Here is a 25413-nt window from a genome sequence, read left to right as displayed (position 1 = left end):
GTTGGACTGGCGCCTTTTCTAACGAAACAAATTTGCTTAGAGTAGGGAAAACATCCAGCTCTGATCTTTAAGATATGTATTTCAACATACCAAGCCAAGATAAATATTCCAAACTGGCCTTCTGTCAGATTCCTATAGACTGGGCAGCTTTAACCTCCTTTCACTACTGAAAGAGAGAGGGGTGCTGGAACAATATGTATAGTGGGGCTGCTGAGAGCCATTGGACCAAACTGTAAACCCTATATATGATGGAAACTGCTTCAAGCCAGGGGGTGTGGCAACATCCCTAGTTCCAGCACCTTGGAAAGAGAGAAATGTTTGCATCGCACCTTCTTTCTGTAGATCTATGTATCAGAGTGCACCCAATTTTTCTTAAAATATAATCCTATATAATCTTTGATGCTAAATTCTGTCCTTAGATTACTTACATTCTGCCTTTTTTTTTTGTCCTTTTAAGGCGAGTGATGAAGATTTGGTGCAAGAAATAAACCAGAACTTTGCCAAAGAGGTGAGGATTAGGAGATGTGGTTGATTTTAATTGTGAGCCCTCTGATTGTTGTAGTAACTTAAAATGTTTGTTTTCTCTTGGCAGATTGGTCTGCACGTTATTCACATTTGCATCCCTCAAGGTAGCAGTGAAGATGAGGTAATTGTAGCACTTTGTGGGAATCTTTTTCTTTATACTTGAATTATAACACCAAATGGAAATGTTTAAAATTATATTTATGGCATTCATCATCATTGAATCCTCTGAGCGCTTTGCAGACATTACATAAATGTATACTCATAGCACTCCTGTGTAGGTAGGCAAATATACCCATTTTTACATATATATATAGGAAATGTCAGAGCAGAAAGCAGAACTTGGATCCCCTGGTTCTCAGTTTAGTGTCTTAACCATAAGAACAGCGTGTATCATGGGTATAATCTTGCAAGCACTCCATGTGTGGAACTTCTGTTGAAGTCAGTGGAAATTCTTCATACAGAGAGTTTTCACAGTTGGGACCCTAACTTGATATCTTGTCTAATGCAGTGTCTGTTCCCAACATGCTCTCCAGAATACACGTACTCTCACTGTATTAGACCAGGTTTTAGCCAGAGAAACTTCTAAACTGACTATATTATTTTTAGAATTATTTTAAATATGTTTGTAACTGGCTGTTTTATATCACCACCAGAGTTAATGTTAAAAATAGCAGTAATAAATTCCTTCATTTGGTAATAGTAACATAGAGGGGACAAAATTCTTTCTTTGGTTGCACAGTTATGTCAGAGGCACTGAACTAATGTACCTGAGGTCAGGATTTGGACCTGTATGTATTAATACAGAAACCCTTACTAACATTGTGAAAAGGCCAAATTAATTTAAAAATAAAAGGATTTCAGAGCTAAGGCCACCGCCCTTTCCTCTCTTCATCATTGTGCTTGGGAAGTTCAGGGTGTACAGTGGGCAATACATTCATCCAGATCCTTCATACTTTCTAAATAATGGCCGGGTTGCAAAGCACAATGGAAATGTAGATTTCATATACTGTGTTTCAAGGATTTTACTAATTTCAGAATTTTACTATATTTTCCTTTACTTTCCAAATGTGTTTTTCCTAATGACTAACTCTTACACAGATCCTTTCTGATACAGATATTGTATCAGTGTATCTCGACCTTGTGGTTGTTATGGATCCTTGCTTTAATATTTTTGGTAAGCCGCTACTACAAATGATGCATTGAATCTGTTATCCATTTAAAAAAAACAGACCTTTTAAACAACAATCAAGATACGGTTTGTTGTGTTCATAATGAATGGGAACCTCATCTGTTGAGTAACACAACTCAGAAGCAGGTAGAAGTTTGTGGATATGAAATCATAGCCGTTGCCATTGTGAACTCATGCTTTGAGTAGGAATCCTGTGAACCATGGAGGTAAACAGCACTAGCAGCTGTCTCTCTTTCAGCTGTTAATGTGCACAAAATCAGGTTATTTTAAGACTCCAGATGTGGATTTGTCTTATTCAGGGCAGGTATATTTTTAAAGATGGTGCACTTGTGCATTCTCTTTCTGTTTGCTTCTTTATTATGGTTTTGTTTTGCTTATATATGCCCACTATTTTAGCAATAGCCCCAAATGTAAAAAAAAAAATAAAAAATCTAAATGTAATTTATCTTCTGAATTATATATATTAATAGAAAATAAAGATGTGCGTTCTGTTTTCAGGTGGGCTTGTTATTACAGGTCACAGAAGAAAATTTTGTTTTATGTTGTGAAAAGATTTTTTTTGTTTTTTTAACTATAGGGACCCCATAACCATAATACAGGTTGTCATGATTACAGGGCTAACTGTCCCCTTTTCTGATCTCTCTGAGTGCCCCCTCAGGTAATAGGCCTCTTGCCTTCACCTGCCCAGGGGTGGAATCCTACATTTCTCCCACTCTAGGACCAGGTCCCAAGCTACAGCCCCCTATGTACTAACCATGATTACTCAGCAGGCCCAACTAAGTTAAGCACCTGCAAGTCTTCCTTTTGAGAGCTCTGACCAGACAACTTCCTCACACCAAAATACTGTTTAATCATATCAGGAACAGAGCATAACATAAGAGAAAAGGGATTTTACACAACAGAAGGCCTACAACATGTCTACCTTACCTCTGGGGTAGAAGGTCAGGCAGATTTTGCTTTTTCAGATCCTCCAGCAGACTCTGCATCAGTCTGTCACGTGTGTTTGTAGCTATGGCTGGAGCCTGAAAATAGTATCTTCTCCACTCAGGCGTTATCTCCCGATGATTCCTGTCGCATTTACTGGGAGGTTGCTGATTGGAAGCCATTGTGTTGTCTTCTGGCTAGTTTCTTAACAGCCCTACTATTAAATTAATCCAATGTGCATTCAGTAAACATTCCAGTAACCCAATGTAGCCATGCTATCCCACTAACTGTCTCACTAGCCCTGTCACCTACAGCATTTGTAAATTATTACACATCAGCCCCATGTCCTTCACACAAGTTCATCTAGTACCACAGCACTGTCATGCTTCACTTCAAATTGTTTTCTGATGGAAGCATCAAACTAGAAATTGGAAAATGTGTGTTTCTCTTCCTGGGTCAGCTGTAAATGTCCTGGGTAACCTTGGGAAAATCACTTCGTCTCTCTGCCTCATTTTCCCATCTGTGAAATGGGGATAATATAGCCTTGGCTCACAGAAATGCTGAGAGCCTTATCTGACTATAGGCTTTGAGAGTCTTGAATGAAATATACTTATAAAGTGCAAAGTAGAAGTAAAAAAAATTAGAAGTATAGGATAGTAATATGGAATGGTATTAAGTCTGTCAAAATGATTAAGTGTTAATTATTAAAAGTTAGCCCTCGTATAATGCTTTTCTTCATTAGAACTTGCATCTGCTTTAAAAAGGCCAGCTAGTATCATTATCTCCATTTCGCAGATGGAAAAACTGACTCACAGAGAGGTTAAATGACTTGCCTAGTGTCACACAGCAGGTTCTTTGCAGAGTCTGGAATACAATGTGGATCTACTGACTGAGTGAGGGTGAGGTCTGTGAAGACTCTGTGCACTCAAGAGCTTCTTTTACATGTATATACAATTTAAATCACGAGATCTTATTTAGCGCTAGCCTCACTTTCCATTATAAATATGAGCTAAAATAAATGTAAAATTTACATAACTCTGTAGTAAATTTTCTTGGATTCTGTAATGCACAAAGATACAGCTTAGGCCAGGTAATGAAGAAGTGTGTGCTAGTTAACTTTTTTTCAAAAGGGAATATATAGAATTTGTTTACAGTATAAGTTTTTTTTAATTTTTGAAGCCACAAGAAAATGAAATACATCACAATGGATCAGGTGTGATATTTTGTTAGAGGTGGACTCAGACACAAAATTCAAATCTGGATTGGGAGTGTTTTTGTCTAAAATATTGCTGCTACCAGATCTAGGTCAGTATTGAAATTTTATAAACACTTAAAAAGTCTGGAAGTAGTTGGGCCCCAAACCAAAACTAGAGGCCCAACTTTGTGTTTCTCGTGCCGTTAAAGGATCTGTGGCTGTATCACTTGTCTGTTATTTGGCTGGTTTAGATTATTAACTCAAACACTTCAAAATAAGGGAAGATAAAACCTATTTTCTGTGTGTCATTTTGTTACATCAAAATCACCTCCTGCATTAGATATCAATGTACGTATTCCTATATACAGAGGTTATCTTTTGTTTGGTGAAGAACAACATTTGCACCAGCTAAGCACAAAAACGTTCAATTGCTTGTTAAATCAAACTTTACATTCAGTCATTTTAATTCTTCTGGGAATTTTTTTCCCTTTTAAAATATCTTTTTTTTTCTTTTGTTTCTAGTTTATCACATCTTCACTCTACCCATATTTAAAAACCAAATACACAAAGTTCCAAAAACAAGTGTTTACATTTATTTTGGTAGCCTTACTAAGAACACTTGTTTTTGGAACTTTCTGTGTTTGGTTTTTAAATATGGATAGATTGTATAGGAATACGTGCACTGATATCTAGTGCAGGAGGTGATTTTGATGTAACAAATGATAATGATAAACAAATGGGGAGGTAGAGTTGGGGGAAAATGGGAGGTAGGACAAAGATTACAATAAAATCACACAATTACACAGTTTTAATCATGTAAACATCTGGATGGTTCTGAATTTTAGTTAGTTTTGGTTCTGGTTTTAATATGGCTAATGGAAATTGTTTTTGCAGGGTCTTGCCCTTTAAATATCATAATTAAGCTCTCCTCCCTTTTCCTTCACAATGGAACAGATCTCTTTATATACACTTATCTGTTGGCCATCATTTCAGCAATGTTAGGGACAAATTCCTTCAGTTACACCCCTGCAACTCCATATATGGGGATAACTGTTAATGTACTTACTACTCACTAAGCTTTGTGTGTATGTGCCACAGTTTTGCTGCATGCTCCTCCTTCTGCTAACGCAGGGGTTCTCAAATGGGGTTGGGACCCCTCGGGGTTGCGAGCTGTCAACCTCCACCCCAAACCCTGCTTGCCTCCAGCATTTATAATAGTGTTAAATTTAACACACACTTTTAAATATATTTATTGAGGGGGTCGGACTCAGAGTCTTTCTGTGTGAAAGGGGTAGCCAGTAAAAAAAAAAAAAAAAAAGTTTGAGACCCACTGTGCTAAAGCACGAGAGAACTAGACAAATGACAAATGCCACGTGTTACAAGCATTATTTTACAGCTACAACCCATTTTTATTTCATAATGTTCTACTTCTGACTTTATCCTGTCTTCTAAAGCGTTTTATTAACTTCCTAGATTGTTGGTGAAATCTTGAGACTCAATGAAGATCCTACGGTTCATGGCGTTGCCCTTCACCTCTCTGAAAATGCATGCAGCAGCAAAATATTAAATGCAGTAAAACCAGAGAAGGATGTGGATGGGTAAGCTAAGTAGTGAGAGGTAGCCAGAGCAGATACAAGTTTTCTGGCTCTAAAATCTTTTTTCCTCATTGCTTTTCACTCATGGATTCCTCAGTCATTGTGTTTAACTGTCATTAAATGTGGACAAAAGATTATAAAATCAAGCAAACGGTGGCTGCTTAAGTTATGTTGATAGTACTGTGTTTTAATCTTTGCTAACTGTAAGCCTGAGAAGTAGTTACTTAAAGGCAACAAAAACCATGTTCCTATTTTATTCTCTTCATTCAGTGTTAAGGTATTCCAGTCCTCCGTGGTTGTCGTTCTTATTAATTTCATTGACAGCATTTTTAAAAGAGAGCTCCAGGATGAGAGTCTTGGCTGAATCTCTAAAGGGGGCATAGGCTAAGGTAGTTTTAAGTCATGTTTGCACCTTCCCAGTCTATCCTGAACTGCTCAAAGGGCTGGAAAGGCCTTGGAATAACTTAAACAGTCCTAGGTCCTGTGTAAATTACAGCAACAGACCTGGGCTGCCCTACCATTTTGTTCCTTTTGTGTCTTCCTCTCACTTCCCTTTTCTCACATTGCTCCAACCTTCTGGAATAACATTCCTTCTTGTGCATCAGATAACCTGAGTACTTCCAAAGGTCTCTAAACCCCCCACTGCTTTTATGTAGCTTTTCACCCACCCCTGACAGATGCTCCTCTTTCTGTTTTTCCTCCCCTCCTTCTTTCCCTCATATTCTACTTGAACGTGTCACAAATTGTGTTGCACTCATTTTATTTCTTCTAGCTTTGTTCCCCTTCTTTCCTCTATCTTGATAGTTCTATGTTTGTTTGAAATCTAAGCTCTTGGGGGTAGTGCTAGATATAGGAGTTTAGAGATTAAAATAATCTAGTAACCATATACTATTGCTAGTTCTATGAGCCATCCAGTCTGAATTTTAACACATAGGATGTAACCCATGGGGCAAGTTCTAATTAAAATGTATCTCTCACACACATTCTATTCTATATGTTTCCATGTTTTTCCTTGATAGAGTATCAGATGTGAATCTGGGACGGTTGGTGCGTGGAGATACTTACAACTGTTCGGTTTCTCCCACTGCCAGCGCTGTGATGGAGCTTCTTGAAAAACTAGGTAAGACAATCTTGTGTGATTCTATTTCTAATATTGCCAAGTACAAGGTTTTGTATTCCTGATGATTTGTGAGATTCCTGTATAAGATCCTTGGTAATGAAATCTTTCTTAGTATTTTTTTTTCAGTTTTTGTCATACATTAGTCTTGTTCTGTATTTCTTCATGCTTTTTTCTGATATGCACAAAATAAACATGTAAACTCACTGCATTGTAGTGGATTTGCCTCCTGCAAAACCATGGTAACACGTTAAAATAAATAAACCCTACAAACACCTGCTTGACTTGGTTTTTGTCTTCTTATATATATATGTCTTCATTTTACTTATGTATAAGTAAAATGAAGACTGTGGTCCCAGTGACTGTCACAGCTCTACGGGACACACATGTTTTATAGACATAGAGATGAACTGTAAAGCAAAACTTTTTGTTTTGTTTTGTTTTGCTTCTTACTATGTACAGACTCAGCCTCACAGTTTTTCTTGCTTAATTTTACATTTGAAATAACAGGTCCTTGCTTCCTTCTCTTTCATGGAGAATCTTGGCAAGATCTGAATTCAGAACTGCAGATCTGTTTCTAGTAGTACTGTGGCCTTTGACTATAGACTCACGTTTCATTGGCTTGGATGCTGCTATACCCATTTTATAAGGTCTCCAGAAATACCTGAAACTTTTATAAAAACAGAATTGTCAAAGATTTTACCTAGGAGTTCAGAGATGAATTTTGGATTACACACAAATTTGGATAAATCAAAATTTTCCTGTGGATTATTAATGAATGGATCTTTTGTTTTGGACTACATTGTATATTTGTTAACATTGAAATTGCAGATGACTTTACCTGTAAACAACCCAAAAATTTGGTTTTAGTTACATCTTCTATAAAGATATTGTTAATGTACTGGTTTAAATCAATTACAACAATCATTCAAAAATATACTCTTATTCCGTTGTGCGTCTGAATTTTGGAAGCAACTCTCCTTTAAAAGTAGGCGAATTTTAAATAAAATGGTAAATTCCTGTTTACAACTGGATAAATTAAAGGATTTTTTGCAAACAAACCCAGGTTCCATTTAATTCAGCAATATGTACTGAACATTCAAGCTAATCAGGGTAAGATTGTCACATAAACAAATTGGAAACTACCTTTGTGTGTGTTCTTCCAGAGACAAGTGTGTGGCATTTTCAACATCGTAATGATCAGAAGTTTACTAGCACATGGAACCCTTTTATAGGGTTTCTTGTAATTAAAAACCTTTTCTCTTAGTAAGGCAAATGGCAGAAAGTCGACTTATGTGGACATCTGTGGGCTAGCTCTGTGCTCCAATGAAGTTTAGTATTGAATGTCTTTTACTACAATAGACAGCTTAAGTGACTGATGGCTTTTCTTGTCAAGCAGTTAAAACCGTAGATGGAAAGAAGGTGTTGCTAGTGGAAACTTGTGGGCCTCTGGAAGCCTCTTTGCAGTGCCTGCTTCAGAGAAAAGGTGCCATGACTATGAGCTGCCAGTGGAAAACACAGCAACTTCAGAGCAAGGTAAATATTTTCTTATGTCAAATCATAAGAATCCACTCAGCAACTCTGCAGTCTTTTTAACATTTTCTAACATTGTAGGATGATTCTGACAATTTACAGAAGGAGGTAAATAAGGAGGCTTGGGTTCGTTCAAAACTTTGAGATACCCTCTGGTACTACTAGTGGCAGAGTATATTTTAACTAGTGCAAATTGTTACAGTTAATGAGATTTTTATGCTTCAGCATAGGTTTGAGGGAGGGAGGATATTTAATGGTATAATTTCACAGATACAGTAGTAGCAACCTATCAAAAAACACTGTTGTGAACTAACAACTCAAGAATAACTTCAGAATTGTGCTATCCCTTTTTAGCTGTAAGTGGTGAAGCTCTTTTTAAAAGCAATATCGTAATTGGATGAGATGAAGAAAACTGTGTTGTAAGCATATGTATAACTGTTTTATGTAGTATCTTAAGGGTTGCTCTTACATGTCATTCTCATCCTCCCACAAACTTTTAAATCTCCAGTTCCTTTTGATGATTAATATTGAGGAAAAAAGCAGTTTGTGTATGCTTTGACCTCAGATTTCTCTCAGAATTTGACTTTACTTCCTGATTGAAGGAAGGGTTGGAGGAGGGGCCTGATGATGATGGTTGGGGATGGAAGCAGAGGAGATGGTAGCTGAAGGAAGCTGGCTGTATAATAAACATATAGAGGAGATATGTTAAAACTGTTCCAAGCAGAGCTATTTATAACCCATAAAGAGAGAAGAGCCAGATGCTCCATGAAGTTCAGTAGGGACCTCTCTGTCAGTCTATTTTGTGTAGAATGTGTGTCAGTATTATAATATTGGGTGGCAGTACAAATCTCAAGCTATATAACTCATGAGGAGGCTTACTGTTCCATTGCTGGGACTGTTACAGCACTCAGATAATTTTCCTTCCGCTGCTCACTCAAAAGCCGTAGCTCAGTGAGACGTTAAGAATCCTGCTTCAGAATATTATATATAGAACCACTTGTGAACTTTTTTAAATTGCAAGCCATACAACGATGTTCACACAAGTGTATGGTCTCACACACAATTTAAAACAAGTTTTATGCACTCATGTACTTCAATCAACCCTTTTCCACAGTGCTAGAAAGAGACACCTGCTTCTCTCTGCCATGCCAGTAGGACCATTTGCATGAGGGTACTATTATATAATTTATGACCTAAAGAAATTCACAAGTGCTTCCCTTATTAGGACAGAGAGGAACAGAACTCTTTCTAGCACTGAGGGACAATGGAAAAGGGTTGATTGAAGTCTATGGGCATGTCTACACTTACCTCTGGAGAGATTGATCCAGCAGTGGTCAATTTATTATGTCTAGTGAAGGCACGATAAATCGACCGCCGAGTGCTCTCCTGTCGACTCCGGCACTCCACTGGAGCGAGAGGTGCAGGCAGAGTTGATGGGCGAGCATCAGCCGTCAACTTACCACAGTGAAGACACCGCGATAAGTAGATCTAAATACGTTGACTTCAGCTACATTGTTCATGTAGCTGAAGTTGTGTAACTTAAATCGATTTCCGCCCCGCCAGTGTAGACCAAACCTAAGAGTATGCAGGACTTATGAAATGTTCCCTTGAAAGTTATACGTGTTTTTAATTCTTTTTTACAAAATGGTTAGCAAAGGGACAATCCTAGGGCCTCTAGGTTCTACTGTATTGCAAATAATAAGTAGTGCTGGAGAAAAGTGTGTTACTCCACTCTCTTGTATCTAGTTCTTATATGTATTGGGCAAATTTACAGTGCCACAAGTAAACCTAATCTGATGTTCCATAGAGAATACCACAAGGTGGCAGCCAATTCAAAAATTTAATGTAGAATATTTGTTTTGGATTCAAGGCTAGAATGAAAGAAGGGAGATATACTTTGAGTTTAAGTTGAACAGGTGTGGTGTTTAGAAATTTCTTCTTTGGCAAATCAGTGTTTTTACAGTTGATGATATCACTGTTAGGGCTATCTTACTTGTATATTTTAAGTGATAGACAACATTTTTAAAAGTATACACTTCTTTCATTGGTGGAAAGAAGTTTCCATAGTGTTTAATTTAAATCTAGTTTTTTAAATTTCATTCTTTAATCATGTCTGTTTGTCTCTGTGTTTTATGTCCATGTACTGCAATGGTAACTAGAAAAGAAGGATGTGTTTTACTCATATGGAGGGGTCCTTACTAATTATAGTAGGGGTTTGTCTACACTACAAAATTAGGTCACCTTACAGCCACTGTAGTAATTACATCAGCTGTCGGTGTCCATAATACACTCCTTCTGCCAGTTGTGTGTGTCCTCACAGTGAGTGCTTGCACCAGCTGAAGTGGGGCATTGTGAGGCACTGACAGCCACTTGAGGCTCACAGCTGGAGCCCCTCCGCCCTGGGGCTGCCAGTCAGAGTTGGTTGGGGCTCAGTTTCACAACAGGGAGCCTATGAGCTGTGAAATTGACAAGAATGTCAATTTCACAGCTGCTATTATTTCACATTTGGTCTCTGGCTCTGGCTGTCAGCCCATAACCATGCTCAGCTTTTTGGCATTTTCTGTGACTTACCTGTCCTAGCAGGTAACTGTTAAGAAATAGAATTCAAGGCCCAGGCAGGATGAGGTTTGAGGTTTTACATGCCAGTCGTCTTTGGTTCATTTTAACTTTTGTCTCCAAAGGAGTTTCCATTTTTTTCTGGAGGTCTAATCAGTGGAGCTCTGGGGAAACTTGCCTTTGCTTACCTCAGCCGCAAGCCTGGACTACCATGGCACCTAAGCAGTAACCCTCCCAGTTCTAGTAAACTTAGTCATGTTGTTGTGTAAGCTTGTTGCTTATAACTTGTTACTCTACCCTATTGTGTATCCAGAGATCTTCACCTTTGTCATGTCCCAGGGGAGCCCAGGGATCAGGAGCTAAACACAAGGTTTCTTGCTTGCCATCATCGAGCATTGATGGTCCCATATTTATAGTGCCACTGTGCAAGAACTATCGGTATATTTGAGGGCGTGGACTTGTTAGTTTCTGTTATCCTTGCATCCTGAAAGGCCTGACAAATGTTTTGTGAAAATTTGGTACAATATGTTTTGCTTATTAATGAGGGTTCTACCCCTGCCGCTCCAGTAAATAATCATTAAAGTTAACACAACAGAGAGAAAAGCAAAACATTAAATAATGCAATCATACTTTGAATTTCCTGACTTCTGTACATATATATCTATATCTGAATATATTATTGTGAGTATTTAATAGAGGTTTGCCGTGGTAGACCAAACAGGGTTGCTTTGTGGTATGTACCATGGCAAGGCAAATGAATGTGAACTATTTTAGTGACAACTGTGATAAATGTTTGTTTTATACATCAGTTTTTCAGACCAAGTTAATATGGCCATTTCACTGAAGCGTGAATCTCAGGTTTACCATTTTTTTACATTAATTGTAGCATGAGCTAGGAATTAATCAGACATGTAACTCAAGATGGAGCTCTGCTAGTTTATCATTTAAAAAGGAAGGCGTTCTAGTAACTGTTTTCCTCATTCATGTTAATTTGCTAATAGATATTTTAGTCATTGCGGCCTGATCCAGAGCTCAATATTGCAGATTGAAAAACTCCCTTGCATTTTAATGGGCTTTGGATCAGGCTCTGTATCTCCATTGCTTTTGTACTGCCTCTTTATTTCAAACAGTTTCTTTTGCAGGAACATTTTTGAAATTGGGGAGCTGGTGTGTACTTTAACCTGGTTAATTAATTTCAGTGAACATTTGTCATTCACAGGGACATTACAAAGGTCACAAATACCTAAATGTTGCCTTCGTTACCTTAAACATTACCTAGGAGATTTCTAAAGGAACAAATGACAGTTAGCTGCTTAATTCCCAGTTGCATTGTCTGCCTCTACATACTAACTTTCGTATTGTCCTTCTGATCCTTAAAGTTGTTTCCTGCATCCTCAGCAAAATAAGCACTCTGATAAAGTTTACTTTAATAGTACAGTGAAAGCAGAATGCTCATAAATGGCAATAAAGTGCTTGGTTACAGGAATTAACCAGGGTAGAAAAAGAGGAAAGTGCTTGAAACATGCAAACAATTGTGTGTCACATGAAAACTCATGTTCTAGACACCGTGGTGATCAGTGCCTTTTAAATAGGCTTCTTAAAATAGAAATAATTAAAGGCTGGCATGGCCCTAAGCTTGACTTACCAGCTGCATTTTAGATTTATTTATTTTATTTTTTTTTGTAAAGCAAATCTTTTCCTGCCCCTCTCAGCATACCAGAAATACTGGGACAGCTTTAACATTCCTGATTTTTATATTATAATTAAAGGTTGTGTAAACAATTCAGCTTTTTATTGTTCTCCTCTTTATTGCCTTTGATTTTGGTGCAGTGAACAGGCAGTTACATTTCTGCATTAGAATTGAGTTAGCTTGATTTTCAGCAATTATAAAATTATTTTCTTGTCACAGCTGCTTATGACCTAACTCTTAAAAAAAAACCCTGGATTTTCAAATAGTTCTAAATGAACAATTCCAATATTTCAGAAAACTCTAGCACAATCATGTGCAACTGCTGTAAAGAGATACTGTTCTATTTCCATTTATGTTGTCTGTAAAATGGGATTATTATGAACTAAGAAATACTCAAGACTTTAGATAAATTAAGATAATCTATTATCCTTCTGTTAATACGTATATAGAAAGCTCTTGCAAACAGTGACCCTTCAGAGAGCATTTGACATATGGAGAAGATTTAATGATATACTTTTAAGGAACAACTAATTTTGTTACTTTAAAAGCCAATAATCTGTTCCACTGTTTACAAATGATAAAAGGGAAAATGTAATGTATTTAATTGCTATTTGATATATTAATTTCTACTGAGATTAGGTAATCCAGTTGTGGACAACTATTGTCTTCTAATGAAAAATACAGATAATTATTTTGCCAAAACATGAATAATACTTAGCACTCATGAGAAAATTTACTAAGATCATTTCTTCAGTTATTTTTTTAACATGACCCATGTTGTCTATTTTAAAAGTCCTTGCCTTGTGTTCATATTTACTGTAAAAAATTTTAGGCACACACAGACCTACTTATGTGTCAACATAATAAAAGATGGGTAAAACCCATCTGAACTCTAGTTCACATTTTCAACCAAATGTAGGCTTTATTAAAGGTTTGATATGGGTGCCTCCTTCCCTCTCTTTGGCCTCAAAGCAGGCCTGTTATCTTTGCTGAAACTCATCCTGGAGTTTCAGCCTATTTAGCTGTCTTTGCTGAGCCAGCTGTGGATTGTCCTTTCAAATCTCACAAGAACCAGGGTTTGTGGGCTGAGTGGGACTCTGTGGTGTCAGACCCAAGCAAGCATAAAAGAGCATGAGACATAAATGGAACAGCTGACTAGAGCACAGCAGAAAAAAAAGATTATACAGGAATTTCTACTGATAATGCTTTGTGAGATTACTGTTCTACTGTGTATGTGTTTTCAAGACATTCAGATTCTTAGGTGGTCATTGCTGCTTCTTGCATCTTAAATTTAATCAGGCATTCTAAAAGCCAAAGAGTAAGGACAGCAGAAGCAAGGAGGGGCAAATGTAGTGATCGGAGTTCTAGTGCCTTGCTCTGTGCACTGGTAGGGCCTGGAAATACAGCAGAGGTAGCATGTAAGCATCTGTGGGATAGGGAGCACCTCCCTTTAGCCTTCTCCCTACTCTTTTTTTTTTTTTTCTCCCTCACCTGCCACTCATTGAGCAACACTGACATGCTCCAGAATGAGCTGAGATCAGGCCATCTGAGCTCGGGCTTGTCAATGGTGGGAATTGAGGTTGGAAATAAATGGAGGGAATCTTACTGGAAAAATGGTCTCTGCCTACTTCCTTTTTCAGTGCCACTATCTTGTCCCCCTCCCCGTTAGAGGCTGTATGTTTCCATTATGGATGTAACTAGAATAATAGAAACTAGTGCTTTGTTTCAGGTGTGATGATGAATGTTATGACAACTTTCCTAGGGTCACTGACAAAAAATATCACAACAGATGAGGAGGGGGCCATCGCTACTGCTAACTAATGCTTAGAATGTACTGAATTTTGAAGAGCTAAACACTTTGTGAGAAAAGTCTTGTTCCATATTATCATGGCTTGTTTTTATCCTTTTCTTTTGGTGAAAAATAATGACGTTGTTGTTGTGTTTGAACACTTAATTAGTCAGCTCAGCTCTTAAACACATATGCTACAAATCTTAATGGTGTTAAAGTGGGGACCACTGGTTTTTAATATTCTCTGAAATCGGTGAAAACTCCTTCCTTCCCTCCAGCAAGCATATGTTTGTATATCTTTCATCCTCCTCCCTTCCCCCGCCATCAGAACAATGCCATGTGTCAAAAATAACTTGTATTAATTGTGTAGGTGCAACTGGAAGAAGGTAAGGAGAGTATGTCTTGATGAAAAAAATAAAAATTTGCTACCTCAGTGAAGTTCAGATAAAATTTTAAACATTAGACCTGCAATAGCCACAGGGTTTTAAATGATTACTTTTTTTCTGTTTAAATCAAATTTTGTATATTTATTTCCACTGAACATGGCTACAGGGAATTCCATGTCTGCTTCTCCTTCTCCTCTGCTCTTATTAAAACTGAAATAGTCCTATATCAGACCTAGAAAACCCATGTCTTCATTATGCCCATTTACATTTCAGTTTAAAATAAAAAAAAAGAAAATTATATTTTGTCTTTGATCATATGGTTTAAAAATGGCTTTTGTAGAAATCAAGGAAATTTAAATATTTATCCAACCCTTACGGCAAAATAGGTTTTCAATTATCTGGAATATACAGTTACTCCATATCGTTACCATTAAATCTTTGGCTTGCCCTATCTGTATTGTTACTGTTATTTTAACGTTTAGTCTTTTGTCTTGGGAATGGGTGGGAGTACTTAATCTGCTTCTACTTAAAGATCTCATTGGAGAGAGTCATATTTTGTTATGAAGTAAGGTTTCAAATTATTTATTGGAACATGTCTTCCAGTTGAAAAGATTTTCCAGTGAGAGTGCAAGATTCTACTTGGGAATCAGCCTATGAAGATCTTTGCCTGTCCTTAAAATATTGCTTGTTGTGTTATGGATTATTTCATGTGATGTTTGTCATTCTTTCCAGTATGATCTGATAACAGAATGTTATTTTACCCATTTTACAATATACTTGGTTATTCAATGACTGCATATTACCATCTGTCAATATCTTTCTTGTCCTTTTGGCTAAAATGAAGTGCAGCATCAAGCTTGACCCCAGATGTACAGTACCTTCCCTTTTAACTTGTGTAAATTTGACTTTAAACGTTAACTTTAATAAAAATCTGTTTTGCATCTGATGCATCCTCTGTCTGGGGACTATATAATGCACTTGCAGGGAGATAGACTTGATGATTTAATAGATCTTTTCCATCTTGAAAGTCGGATTTATTTCTGATTTAGGAGATTAGCCCTCTGCATGCTTCTGAGCTTTTTTTGAGGTGATTTATAAGCAATGAAAAAAAATAAGTTATGGCAAAAAAAATCATCCTGTGTGATGTGAAACTGGAATGGCCTGATGGGGTTTGTACATACCACTGTAACTCTCCTTGGTCAATCCATCAGCTAAGTTTATAGGAAATTGATTGAAAAAAAAAAACTTTGTCATTGTAACGCTGACAAAGACTATGGGTATAGAATATTTTGTAGCTTCAGCTGTTGGTTTTCTTTTATAAATTTTGTTTTTAAACCATTGCAAGGAAAAAAAATTGTCCTTAGTGTAATTGAACTTAATATGTGTTTTTTTTTTCTTTCTTTTAAAAATGAGGGAAGGGAAATTAGCAGGAGAGGTTTATGCAGATGTTATAAATCACCTGCTGGAAAGTGGCTGGTAATATATGAGGTAACCATAAACATAAAATAAAATTAAAAGGCCAGCTGTTTTTGTGATATATTTACAGATATATACAATTTTGGCCATCCAATCTGCTGTTAGCATTGGCTACAGAAATATTATGTTACTCTTGTTAAGATAGTTATGCGGTGTTATGATCTGTAGTCATAGAGATGAGAACAGTTGGTTTTCAACCTTATAATTGCATATTTCAGAATTGATCACATGTATTGGATGAAGGCTCTTCAGAATTATCATTTCTTGAGATCACATGTAGAGGTCTCAACCAATTTGAAGCCTCAATGCTAAGCACTGTGCAAAGTACAGTCCTTGTTATATGGGGTATACTAGCTGACACTACATGTTTGAATTATACTTGAATTATAACAGCTACAGTATTAATCTTTGATTTCATATGGAAAAGATTGGGTTCCTGTAACTCACAGGACCCACTATTTTCTACACCAAAACAGAAATTATTTCTTAGGGTGTAAGCACTTACTATCATAGTCTAAAGTATTTTAAACTGCTTGTGAAATGAAAAGTCTTGTGAGTGAAGCTGTAAGTCTTTACAAGCCTCTTGGTGGGTATGTGTCGAAAGAGTCTATCTGCATACAGTCATATGTATAGATCAGTTTGTAGAGATTAAAGAAGTACCAGTACCCAGGAAAGAGCAGATAGTAATACAAAGGCCCTTTGTGGTACCTCAGTTTTCTTGAACCATTGAGTCCCAAAGTTGGTAAACTCGTACCAGTCCTTAACTGATTCATGATTACAGGTCCATGATCCAAGATTTAATATGGGAATACAATATTACATAGTGCAAACTAAAACTTCTCACTGAAATTCTTATCAACCAAAATGTATCCAAATGACCTCAACAGTTGCTAAGATTATGAAGCTAAGGGAAGTAGAAATTTAACTTATTGCTAACACACACATTTTAGCCGTAGGAAGACACTGAATAGCCCAAAAGTATACAGTTATTGTCTTTCACTTGCAAGGTAGAGCAGACGCGTCTGTTGTCTATTCCAGTAGGGGAGAGATCACGAGGAGTCTCAGCAGAAGAAGGTGATGTCTTTCTCGGAATTTTACTGCATTTATTACTGAGATGCAGTTTGAAATACTAAGAAAACGAACAATATAAACAAAGTCAAAAACCAGCTCCAGTGTACAAGAAATAAGCTCAGATTAAATCAAGATTGAATTTGACAAATACGTATTCTAGCAGTAGCCACGCATGAGCTAAGGGTCTCTAATTAGGTGAATCTTAATATCCTAGAATGAAGGTCAGGTGCGCTCTTGATTAGCGTTTGAGATGAGAACAAGGTTCAAATTCATGAAAGCAACTTGCTCTCTCGTCCAAAGAAACAGTCATGTTCTAAATCCTGCATGAAGTTTAACACGTGAGATTGATTTGCCGTGTTGAACAATATCGCACAAAGATTGGGGACCAGGATATTCATTTCCTTTCCCTCAAGAGAGTTCCATGCCAGAATGAATAATTAAAACTAAAACGCAATAGAGCCTAATAACATTGTGTTGGTGCCCTTGATAATTTTTAATTTTTTATTTTCTTTTATGTCTTGAATAAATAGGATTATACTAAATAAATTCTGTGAAACAAATACTAGTTAATCGTATTTGTTTTTTTAACATGCTCAAAAAATACATCAAAATTATTAAAAAAAATAGAAGTGCATTCTAAGTTCAGCTATGGTAACTGTAAAAGCCAAATCTAAATAGAGTTCAAAGTTAAGAATAAGATATTTTCTGCATGTGTAAGTCTTTGGACTATGATTTCATCCGCTGTCTAAAAAACAAACCAAATGTGAGGATGAATAGAATAGAAGATAATACAGAAAATAGTATAATGGCTTTTCTATAATGGTTCATCATCCGCTGGAATACTGACTACAATACTGATCAACCCACTTCCAAAAGGATATTGCAGATTTAGTGGGGATTCTGAGGAGAGCAGCAAGAATGATTCAAGGGATTAAACTCTCAGGTGAATAGATAGCAGTTGTTCACCATAGAAAATAGGTGAGTAAGAGGAAACAAGATAAAAATATATAAAATAGTGAATGATATAGGGGAAGTAGGCTGAGTGTTTCTTTTCTCTCTGTTTCACAGTACAAGAACAAGGGGACAGCTAATGAGATTGAAAGGCAGCAAATTCAATCCTAATGAAACAAAATAGATTTTCATACAGTCAGTGATTAGACTGTGTGGAACTAATTGCTACAGGATGTCGCTGAAGCCAATCAATTTAGGAAGATTCAAAGGATTTGGGCATTTTTATGAATAACAAGACTATCCAGTGTTACAGTAGTTAATGATAAAAGGTTTTGGAAGGGATGTAAAGCCTTGTACTTCTGGGTTTAAGGCAATAGCTGACTCCCAAGCGCTAGGGTGAGACCTTCATTGGGGGCAGATTATTCCTCATCTGTTGTGAGGTTTTTCATATCTTTCTGTGGAGCCTCTGTGACTGGCCACTATCAGAGACAGGATGCTGGACTGGATGAACCACAAGTCTGATGCCCTATGGCTGTCTCAATGTTCATCAGGTCTCAATCGAAAAGAAAATATGGTAGGTCAGTTGATGGGAGACCTCCAAGGGAAGATGCAGGGAGGTGTGAGAAATTGTGTTTATCCATTTGATGTAACCCTTAACTCTGTGTACCAGTATTATATTCAGTATCTGTTTGTTAACCAAGGTATGATGCAGGATGAGACATTAAAGCTACCTGTGCTTATCAGAGAAGTATTTCTCAAAAGCATGGATGTTAAGCACTTCTGATCTGGCCACATTCTGCTTTGAATAAATGTATTTTGTATACTTATATTCCATGTTCTTTTAATTAGAGAAACGTATTCTTCTTCACTTGCTGCCTTAACTGTTTGTTTAATGGTGCTATGCACTGTTAAATGGCTGCTGCTTTACACAACACTTGTGTTTAGAAAAGGTGGATGTAGTTAGTGGTATGTGAAGTGATTCACATGAATTTAAGTTGCTGAGAGTTTTAGGATCTTACAGGGTGAGACACAATATATAAATGTAAGAGATTTCCTAATGCCATTGAAAATAGTTGTAATGTTAGTAATACAAAAAAAAAAAAGTGTGGCTGGGATACAATTTACAGTGACATTGGTACATGTGATTTTAACTATGATAATGCAAAACTGAGCTGGAAGTCCTGGGGACACTGATCACTCTAGAAAGGAGGCTGCCTGTTGAACATGTAATGTTCCGTTATAAGGTTGTTTCGCTTGCCCCGCTTCGCCTGCTTGGCGTTCCAGCTGGGGAATGGAGTCGGGGGTGCAGAGGCTTGCCCTGTTCTCCCTGCCCAGCATACCAGCTGGGAAGTGGGCGATCCCCCGCACCCCAAACCCGCTCACCGGTAGGAGTGCTGGGCAGGTGAACAAGGGCAAGCCCCCAACCCCACTACACCCCTGCCTGAACCAAGCTTCACAATCATCATTGGTGAGTACAGTATTAAATTGTTTGTTTATAATTATTTAAAACTTAGACTGTATACAATGCCTTTTGTCTGGTGAAAAAAATTTCCTAGGAACCTAACCCCCCGGTCCTCCCATTTATTCTTATAGGGAAATTGGATTCGCTTAACATCGTTTCGCTTAAAGTAGTGTTTTTCATGAATATGACGACAGTGTTAAGCAAAGAGTTTCTGTAGCTGATTTCAGTCTGAATCAGCTTGGTATATCCTCCAGTTGTCCTGTTAGTAACTCTCTCACACATCCCTTGCCTTGCAGCCTTATTCCAATGCCTGAGAAACCCCTTCTCCCACCTCCACCCCACCTTTTTTTTCCATTCTCTGTTCAGATGATAGCGCTGTTAGATTTCTCCAATTTCCACCAGATCCATCTTCCCCCTTCCTTGTCATTGAACAGTGCCTCGAACTGCTGTTCTGATGGAATTTTTAATTTGTTATTTCTTGGCAGGAATTTCGTTGATTGCATCACACCTGATTTGGCCAAAAAAAGAGGCAGGGATACTAGCCAGTCTTAAGTCAGTTTGTAGTGAGGCTTGCAGAGTTTGTGACACTTAGCATCTAGTGACACATCTTTAGTTATTTCCAAAATCTCTACTGGCTAGAAACTATTTCTACATTCAGCCTTGATGCAGTGCAAGGCCTGTCTTTCCATTTTGTGTACTTTTGTATATGTCTGTGTCTCTGCTTATAATTAGAGTACATATTATTCCTTATCTTGTGTAAATTCCTGTAACTGTTATAGTCCTCTGTTGGAGGTAGGAAGTGGGGAGGAAACAGCTTATGCCAGGGCTCCGGAGCCAGATGCGGACCTTCAGAAGTTAATATGCGGCTCCTTGTATAGGCGCCGACTCTGGGGTTGGAGCTACAGGCGCCAACTTTCCAGTGTGCCTGGGGGTTCTCACTGCTCAACCCCTGGCTCTGCCATGGGCCCTGCCCCCACTCCAACCCTTCCCACCCCCTCCCCTGAGCCTTGCTGTGCCCTCCCTCCTCCCCCCGCCCCAGATCCTCCTGCATGCCATGAAACAGCTGATTGGGAGGTGTGGGGAGGGAGGGAGGGGAGAACCACTGATGGGCTGATGAGGGGCTGCTGATGTATTACTGTGGCTCTTTGGCAATGTACATGGGTAAATTCTGGCTCCTTCTCAGGCTCAGGCTGGCCACCCCTGGCTATGCCTTTATTTGTTACTAGAAGGGTAATGTCATGCTTTGTATTGTCCTTGACTCCATAGAGCCAGGGGCTTCTTGTGGTAAACATGAGTTAACAGAGAAAAAGATTTTAACTGGATTTTTTTGAAGCCATTGATAAATGTAGGTCAGCTGATCAGCTCTCATGTTACCTTCCAACCAATGTGACTTGAGTATGCGTATTTTTTGTTTTCCCACTTTCACAGATTGAGCTTTGAGCAGTGTGTAGTTTTGCCCATGATTTGAGATGTTCAACAGACTGTAATAATTTTGAATGTTTAGTTTCTTGACCTCATTTCTAATCAAATGTTACCACATTCTTTCAACCCACATCTTCCACAAAACAGAGGTCCCTCCAAAATGTCCTGTTGCACAGCACTTACAAGTACAATGAGTTTTTCAAGATATGATCTGCATGTGATATTATAGGCCCTGATTGTGATCTCACTTCCCTGACTTTACACCAGAAAGTACGTGTTGATTTCAGCTAAGTTATTCCTGACCCTCAGTAATGTAAGAATCAGGCCTGTAGTCTGGACCTTCTGCATTCACTTGTGGCTACTGTGAGATGTTAAGTATAAATTGGGTCTGAATCTTAGTCTACACTGCATGATATATTCCTAATTCTAGAATATTTTTGTTTGTCTGGTTTTTAGCTTCATCAGGCAGATGTGGTGGTGGTAGGCAGTACCAAACCTAAAGAGATTCCAGTCAGTTGGATAAGGCCTGGAACAACCATTGTCAATTGTTATCCTGACTTTTTATCAGGTAAGATCAGTTTAAAATTGTATACCACTTGAAAGAAGTGTATGGGATACAAAGATAAGTACAAGATGTGGTAGAAAAGACCTGCAATGTTTGGAATAGGGCATTTAAAAATAAATGTATATGTATTGTGTGTATGTATGCATGTATATCAGTTCATCCTTCCTGTACCTGATAATTATGAGCTTGGGGTTATGCATGCAACAGTTGATGAGCTTACTAGCTTAATTATCAGTATTATAGAATGTACCTTATTCCTGGGGGAATTCTGTGCCACTGCGCATGTGCAGATTTTATGTCCCCTGCAGATTTCTTTGCTTCCCCGTAGAAAAATGACTTTCTGATGGGGAAGCAAAGGGAAGCCACAAGAGCAGTCATGAGACCCTCCCAGCAGTATGTTTCAGGTGCCCAAGGCAGTTGGCAGAGAGGTAAATCACTCTGGGGCAGTGAGCGGGACTATGGAAGACCCGGCTGGTGGCTCCTACCCTGTGCTGGGCTCAGCGGCTAGTCCTGGCTGGGCTGGGGAGGATGGGACTTCCTCTTCCCTGGCATGACGTTTGGGGCCATGTCAGACCTACCTCCAGTTTTCTCCCCTGGCTATAGGAAGCTTTGCAAACTCTCCTGTGCTTCCTGCACCTATCACTCTTCAGCTGCAGGGGGAGGGATCACTATACACGGAGCTGCTCCCCCACCCACCCGACCCCATCATACCCAGACCCTCCCACCGAGCCTCACCCACCCTCGATGAGCCCCACTCCCCCTGCACCTGGACCACCCTGACAAGCCACCCGCACCCAGATCCCCATCCTACCAAGCCCCACCCAGTTGCACCTGGATTCCTGCCCCACTGAGCCCCCCTTCCCCAGCATCTGGACACCTCCTCCACTGAGACCCCGACACCAAGACTCCCTCCCCCCGAGCTTTATCCCTGCCAAACCAAACCCTCCCCCCACTGAGCCCCAACCATCTTCACCTGCAGAATTCCATTACTGTTGCACCCAGAGCCCCCCGTGCCCAGAACCCCCCACACTTGAATCCTCACTGAGCCACCCGCACCCAGATTGCCCAACACAGAACCCTCTCAACCCACACCTGGATCTCTCCACACTAAACCCCTCCACAGTTGGATCCTGCCTTGCTGAGACTGCCTGCCCACACCTTGTGCACCTGGGTTGGAGGAGCAGGGCTCCGGAGTGTTTCTGGGGCAGGCCCGGTCCTTGCACTGTGTCAGGGTTGGGTGCAGCCTCATTGCTGAGTCTGTGTCCCAGGAGGGAGCTTGCATACTGATCTCCCATCTCTGTGCAGCCAGTGCCCTGTGCTCCCCAATGCCGTGCTGGAGCCTACACATTTATTTGACAAATAAAATGTGCAGAATTTTACAATATTGTGCGCAGAATTTTTAATTTTTTGGCCTAACATTTTTTGGTGCAGAATGCCTCAGAAGTAGAACATATTCCTACAAATTAGAGGGGTAAAAAACAATTAGGTCATTCTGTAGATCTGCTCCCACTATAGGATTGTTCCCTACTTATTTTCTAATGCTTTATCCAGTTTAGTTTTGTGCAGAAATACAAGGAAGAAAAAACTTTCTCAGTGGAAAGGGACCTCAAAACACAGCTATGTGTCAGCCAGAAGAGCACACTTCCATAAAAAAGTCTACAAGAATAGATGGAAATTTGTCCCACATTGTACTTTCATTTACAAAGGCGAAAGTAGATGCCAAGTAATTTTTTTTTACTTAGGATAGTTTACACAGGAGTAGATACTTGGCCTGTATCGCCACTTTTACACCTACTGCCAATGTAACTCCACTGAAATCAGTAGCTCATTGAATTCTATTGATGTAAAACTAGTGTAACAGGCATCAGGCCAACTGTAAACTAAATTATCTAATTACTTAGTTAATTCTACTAAAAAGTCATATTTCTTAGTAGTTAACTTCACCATATAATCATCCATGAAGTGGTAGAATTTGATTATGATATAGATGTGATTTTTTTTTTTTAAAAGATGCCTGTGAGTGCTGGCCATTCTTCTTCTTCAATGGTTTATGGAAAAAAAGCCACAGAGATTATTTGTTTGATGATATATATTGAAGAGTTTGTAATTAGTTATCTAAGACTCTATCCTGCGAACGCTTATGTAAATAACAGTGCAAATGTGAATAGTCCTATTAAATTCAATGAGACTACTCAGATGTGTAAAATCACTCTCATGCATAAATGTTTCCAAGATCAGAGTTCAAAGCATTATGATGAAAATAAATTTGTTTATGCCATGCAGCTCATCTTATTTTTAGTATAGGAGCATGGATCCAACAAGCCCAAGTTTCAAGACATTACAATAAAAAAAATTAGTGGAAAGGTATGCTACAAAAATATTTGAAATTTTACTGAAACAGCTAGCTACTATAGGAGTAAAAGTGCATGAATTTTTAGGCATTGAGTCAGGATTGTAGTTGACCCTATTTGAATAACATCCCCAGAAACTTCTAATTGTCCACATAATAGTATTTAGAACTTGTATGTCGGGATAGATGGATCTCACTTTTTGATGTCAAAGCAATTGGCTTTTTAATGTAATCTCTGTAGTTCACAGTAGAGCAATGTAATAATTCCTGTTATAAGATATGTTGTCTCATACTCTCCCCAAGAACAAATTACTTGGCTTTTTAGTTTTTTCCACATAATTCTGACGATTGGTGGTCAGTACCACAGTGCATACAAAACCAGCCGTTGCTCCCAGGTCACTCTTTGGTTTGTTTTTTAATTTAAAAAAAGCTAAATTATAGGCATGAAATCTATATTTAATTCTGTTTTTAAACAAAGTGAAAGCCTGTTTTTAAATCTATATTTAATTCTGTTTTTAAACAGAAAGTCCTATTGAAAGCCATAGCAGAGCTGGCAAGCTATTTTCAGAAGGCAAAACCTGTTTTAAAATATTGTAGGAAATATAATAACCCAATACTATTTAAAAAAACAGAATTTTAAATTGATCCTGTTCAAAGCGTACTAGGGAACTTTTAGTGTGCAGCTGCAGGGTCCACATGGACAGTTAGTGTGCGGCATGCCAGAGCACTATAGATTTACACCCCAGCTTGCCATGCACTAACTTGTTATAAAGACTTGCCCTTAGTTAGGGGTCCCAACTTTCTAATCACACAAAACTCAACATCCCTTCCCTGCCCCTTCTCTGAGGTCCTGCCTGCCTGCTCACTCCATCCCCTCTCCCTCTGTTGCTTGCTCTCCCTCACCCTCATTTTCACTGGGCTGGGCAGGGGGTTGGGGTGCGGGAGAGGGTGAAGGCTCCATCCGGTGGTGCAGGCTCTGGGGTGGGGCTGGGGATGAGGGGCTTGGGGTGCATGAAGAGGCTCTGGGCTGGGGCCAAGGGGTTTGGAGTTCAGGAGGGGAATCAGGGCTGGGGCAGGGGGTCAGGGTGTGGGAGGGCATGTGAGGTGTGGGCTCTGACTGGGCAGCACTTACCTAGGTGGCTCCCAGAAGTGTCCAGCATGTCTGGCTCATAGGTGGAGGGGTCAGGGGGCTCTGCGCCCTGTCTGTGCCTGCAGGTGCCACCCTCATAGCTCCCATTGGCCATGGGAACCCCGGCCAATGGGAGCTGCGGTGCCGGCGCTCAGGGTGGGAGCAGTGCGCGGAGCCCCTGTGACCGCCCCTGCACCTGGACATGCTGGTTGCTTCTGGGAGCTGCGTGGAGTTGGGGCAGGCAGGGAGCCTGTCTTAGCCTTGCTGCACCGCCCACCGGACTTTTAGCGGCCCGGTCAGCAGTGCTGACTGGAGCCACCAGTGTCCCTTTTCAACCGCACATTCCAGTTGAAAACCGGACGTGTGGCAACCTACCCTTAGTCTTGTGCTTCAATTCCACAATGGTACCTAATAGGATAATAGTTCTTTCCTTAGTCTCTAAGGTGCCACAAGTACTCCTGTTCTTTTTGTGGATGCAGACTTAACAC

General features: G+C 39.1%; 1 protein-coding gene across 1 annotated transcript in view; it reads left to right on the top strand.

Annotated features, from left to right (window-relative positions):
* Positions 1 to 25413, top strand: part of MTHFD1L (methylenetetrahydrofolate dehydrogenase (NADP+ dependent) 1 like) — a 234382-nt gene that overhangs the window by 2740 nt on the left and 206229 nt on the right. Inside the window, exons 3-8 of the mRNA XM_050951602.1 lie at positions 458 to 508; positions 593 to 646; positions 5307 to 5431; positions 6448 to 6548; positions 7945 to 8081; positions 21338 to 21449. Of these exons, the coding sequence (XP_050807559.1) occupies positions 458 to 508; positions 593 to 646; positions 5307 to 5431; positions 6448 to 6548; positions 7945 to 8081; positions 21338 to 21449 (580 nt within the window). The remainder of the gene's footprint in view (positions 1 to 457; positions 509 to 592; positions 647 to 5306; positions 5432 to 6447; positions 6549 to 7944; positions 8082 to 21337; positions 21450 to 25413) is intronic.

The sequence above is a fragment of the Gopherus flavomarginatus genome, chromosome 4 (genome assembly GCF_025201925.1).
Source record: "Gopherus flavomarginatus isolate rGopFla2 chromosome 4, rGopFla2.mat.asm, whole genome shotgun sequence".
Classification (NCBI taxonomy): Eukaryota; Metazoa; Chordata; order Testudines; family Testudinidae; genus Gopherus; species Gopherus flavomarginatus.
Note: the sequence above shows the minus strand (reverse complement) of the source record. Positions and strands in the feature narration are given on the sequence as shown.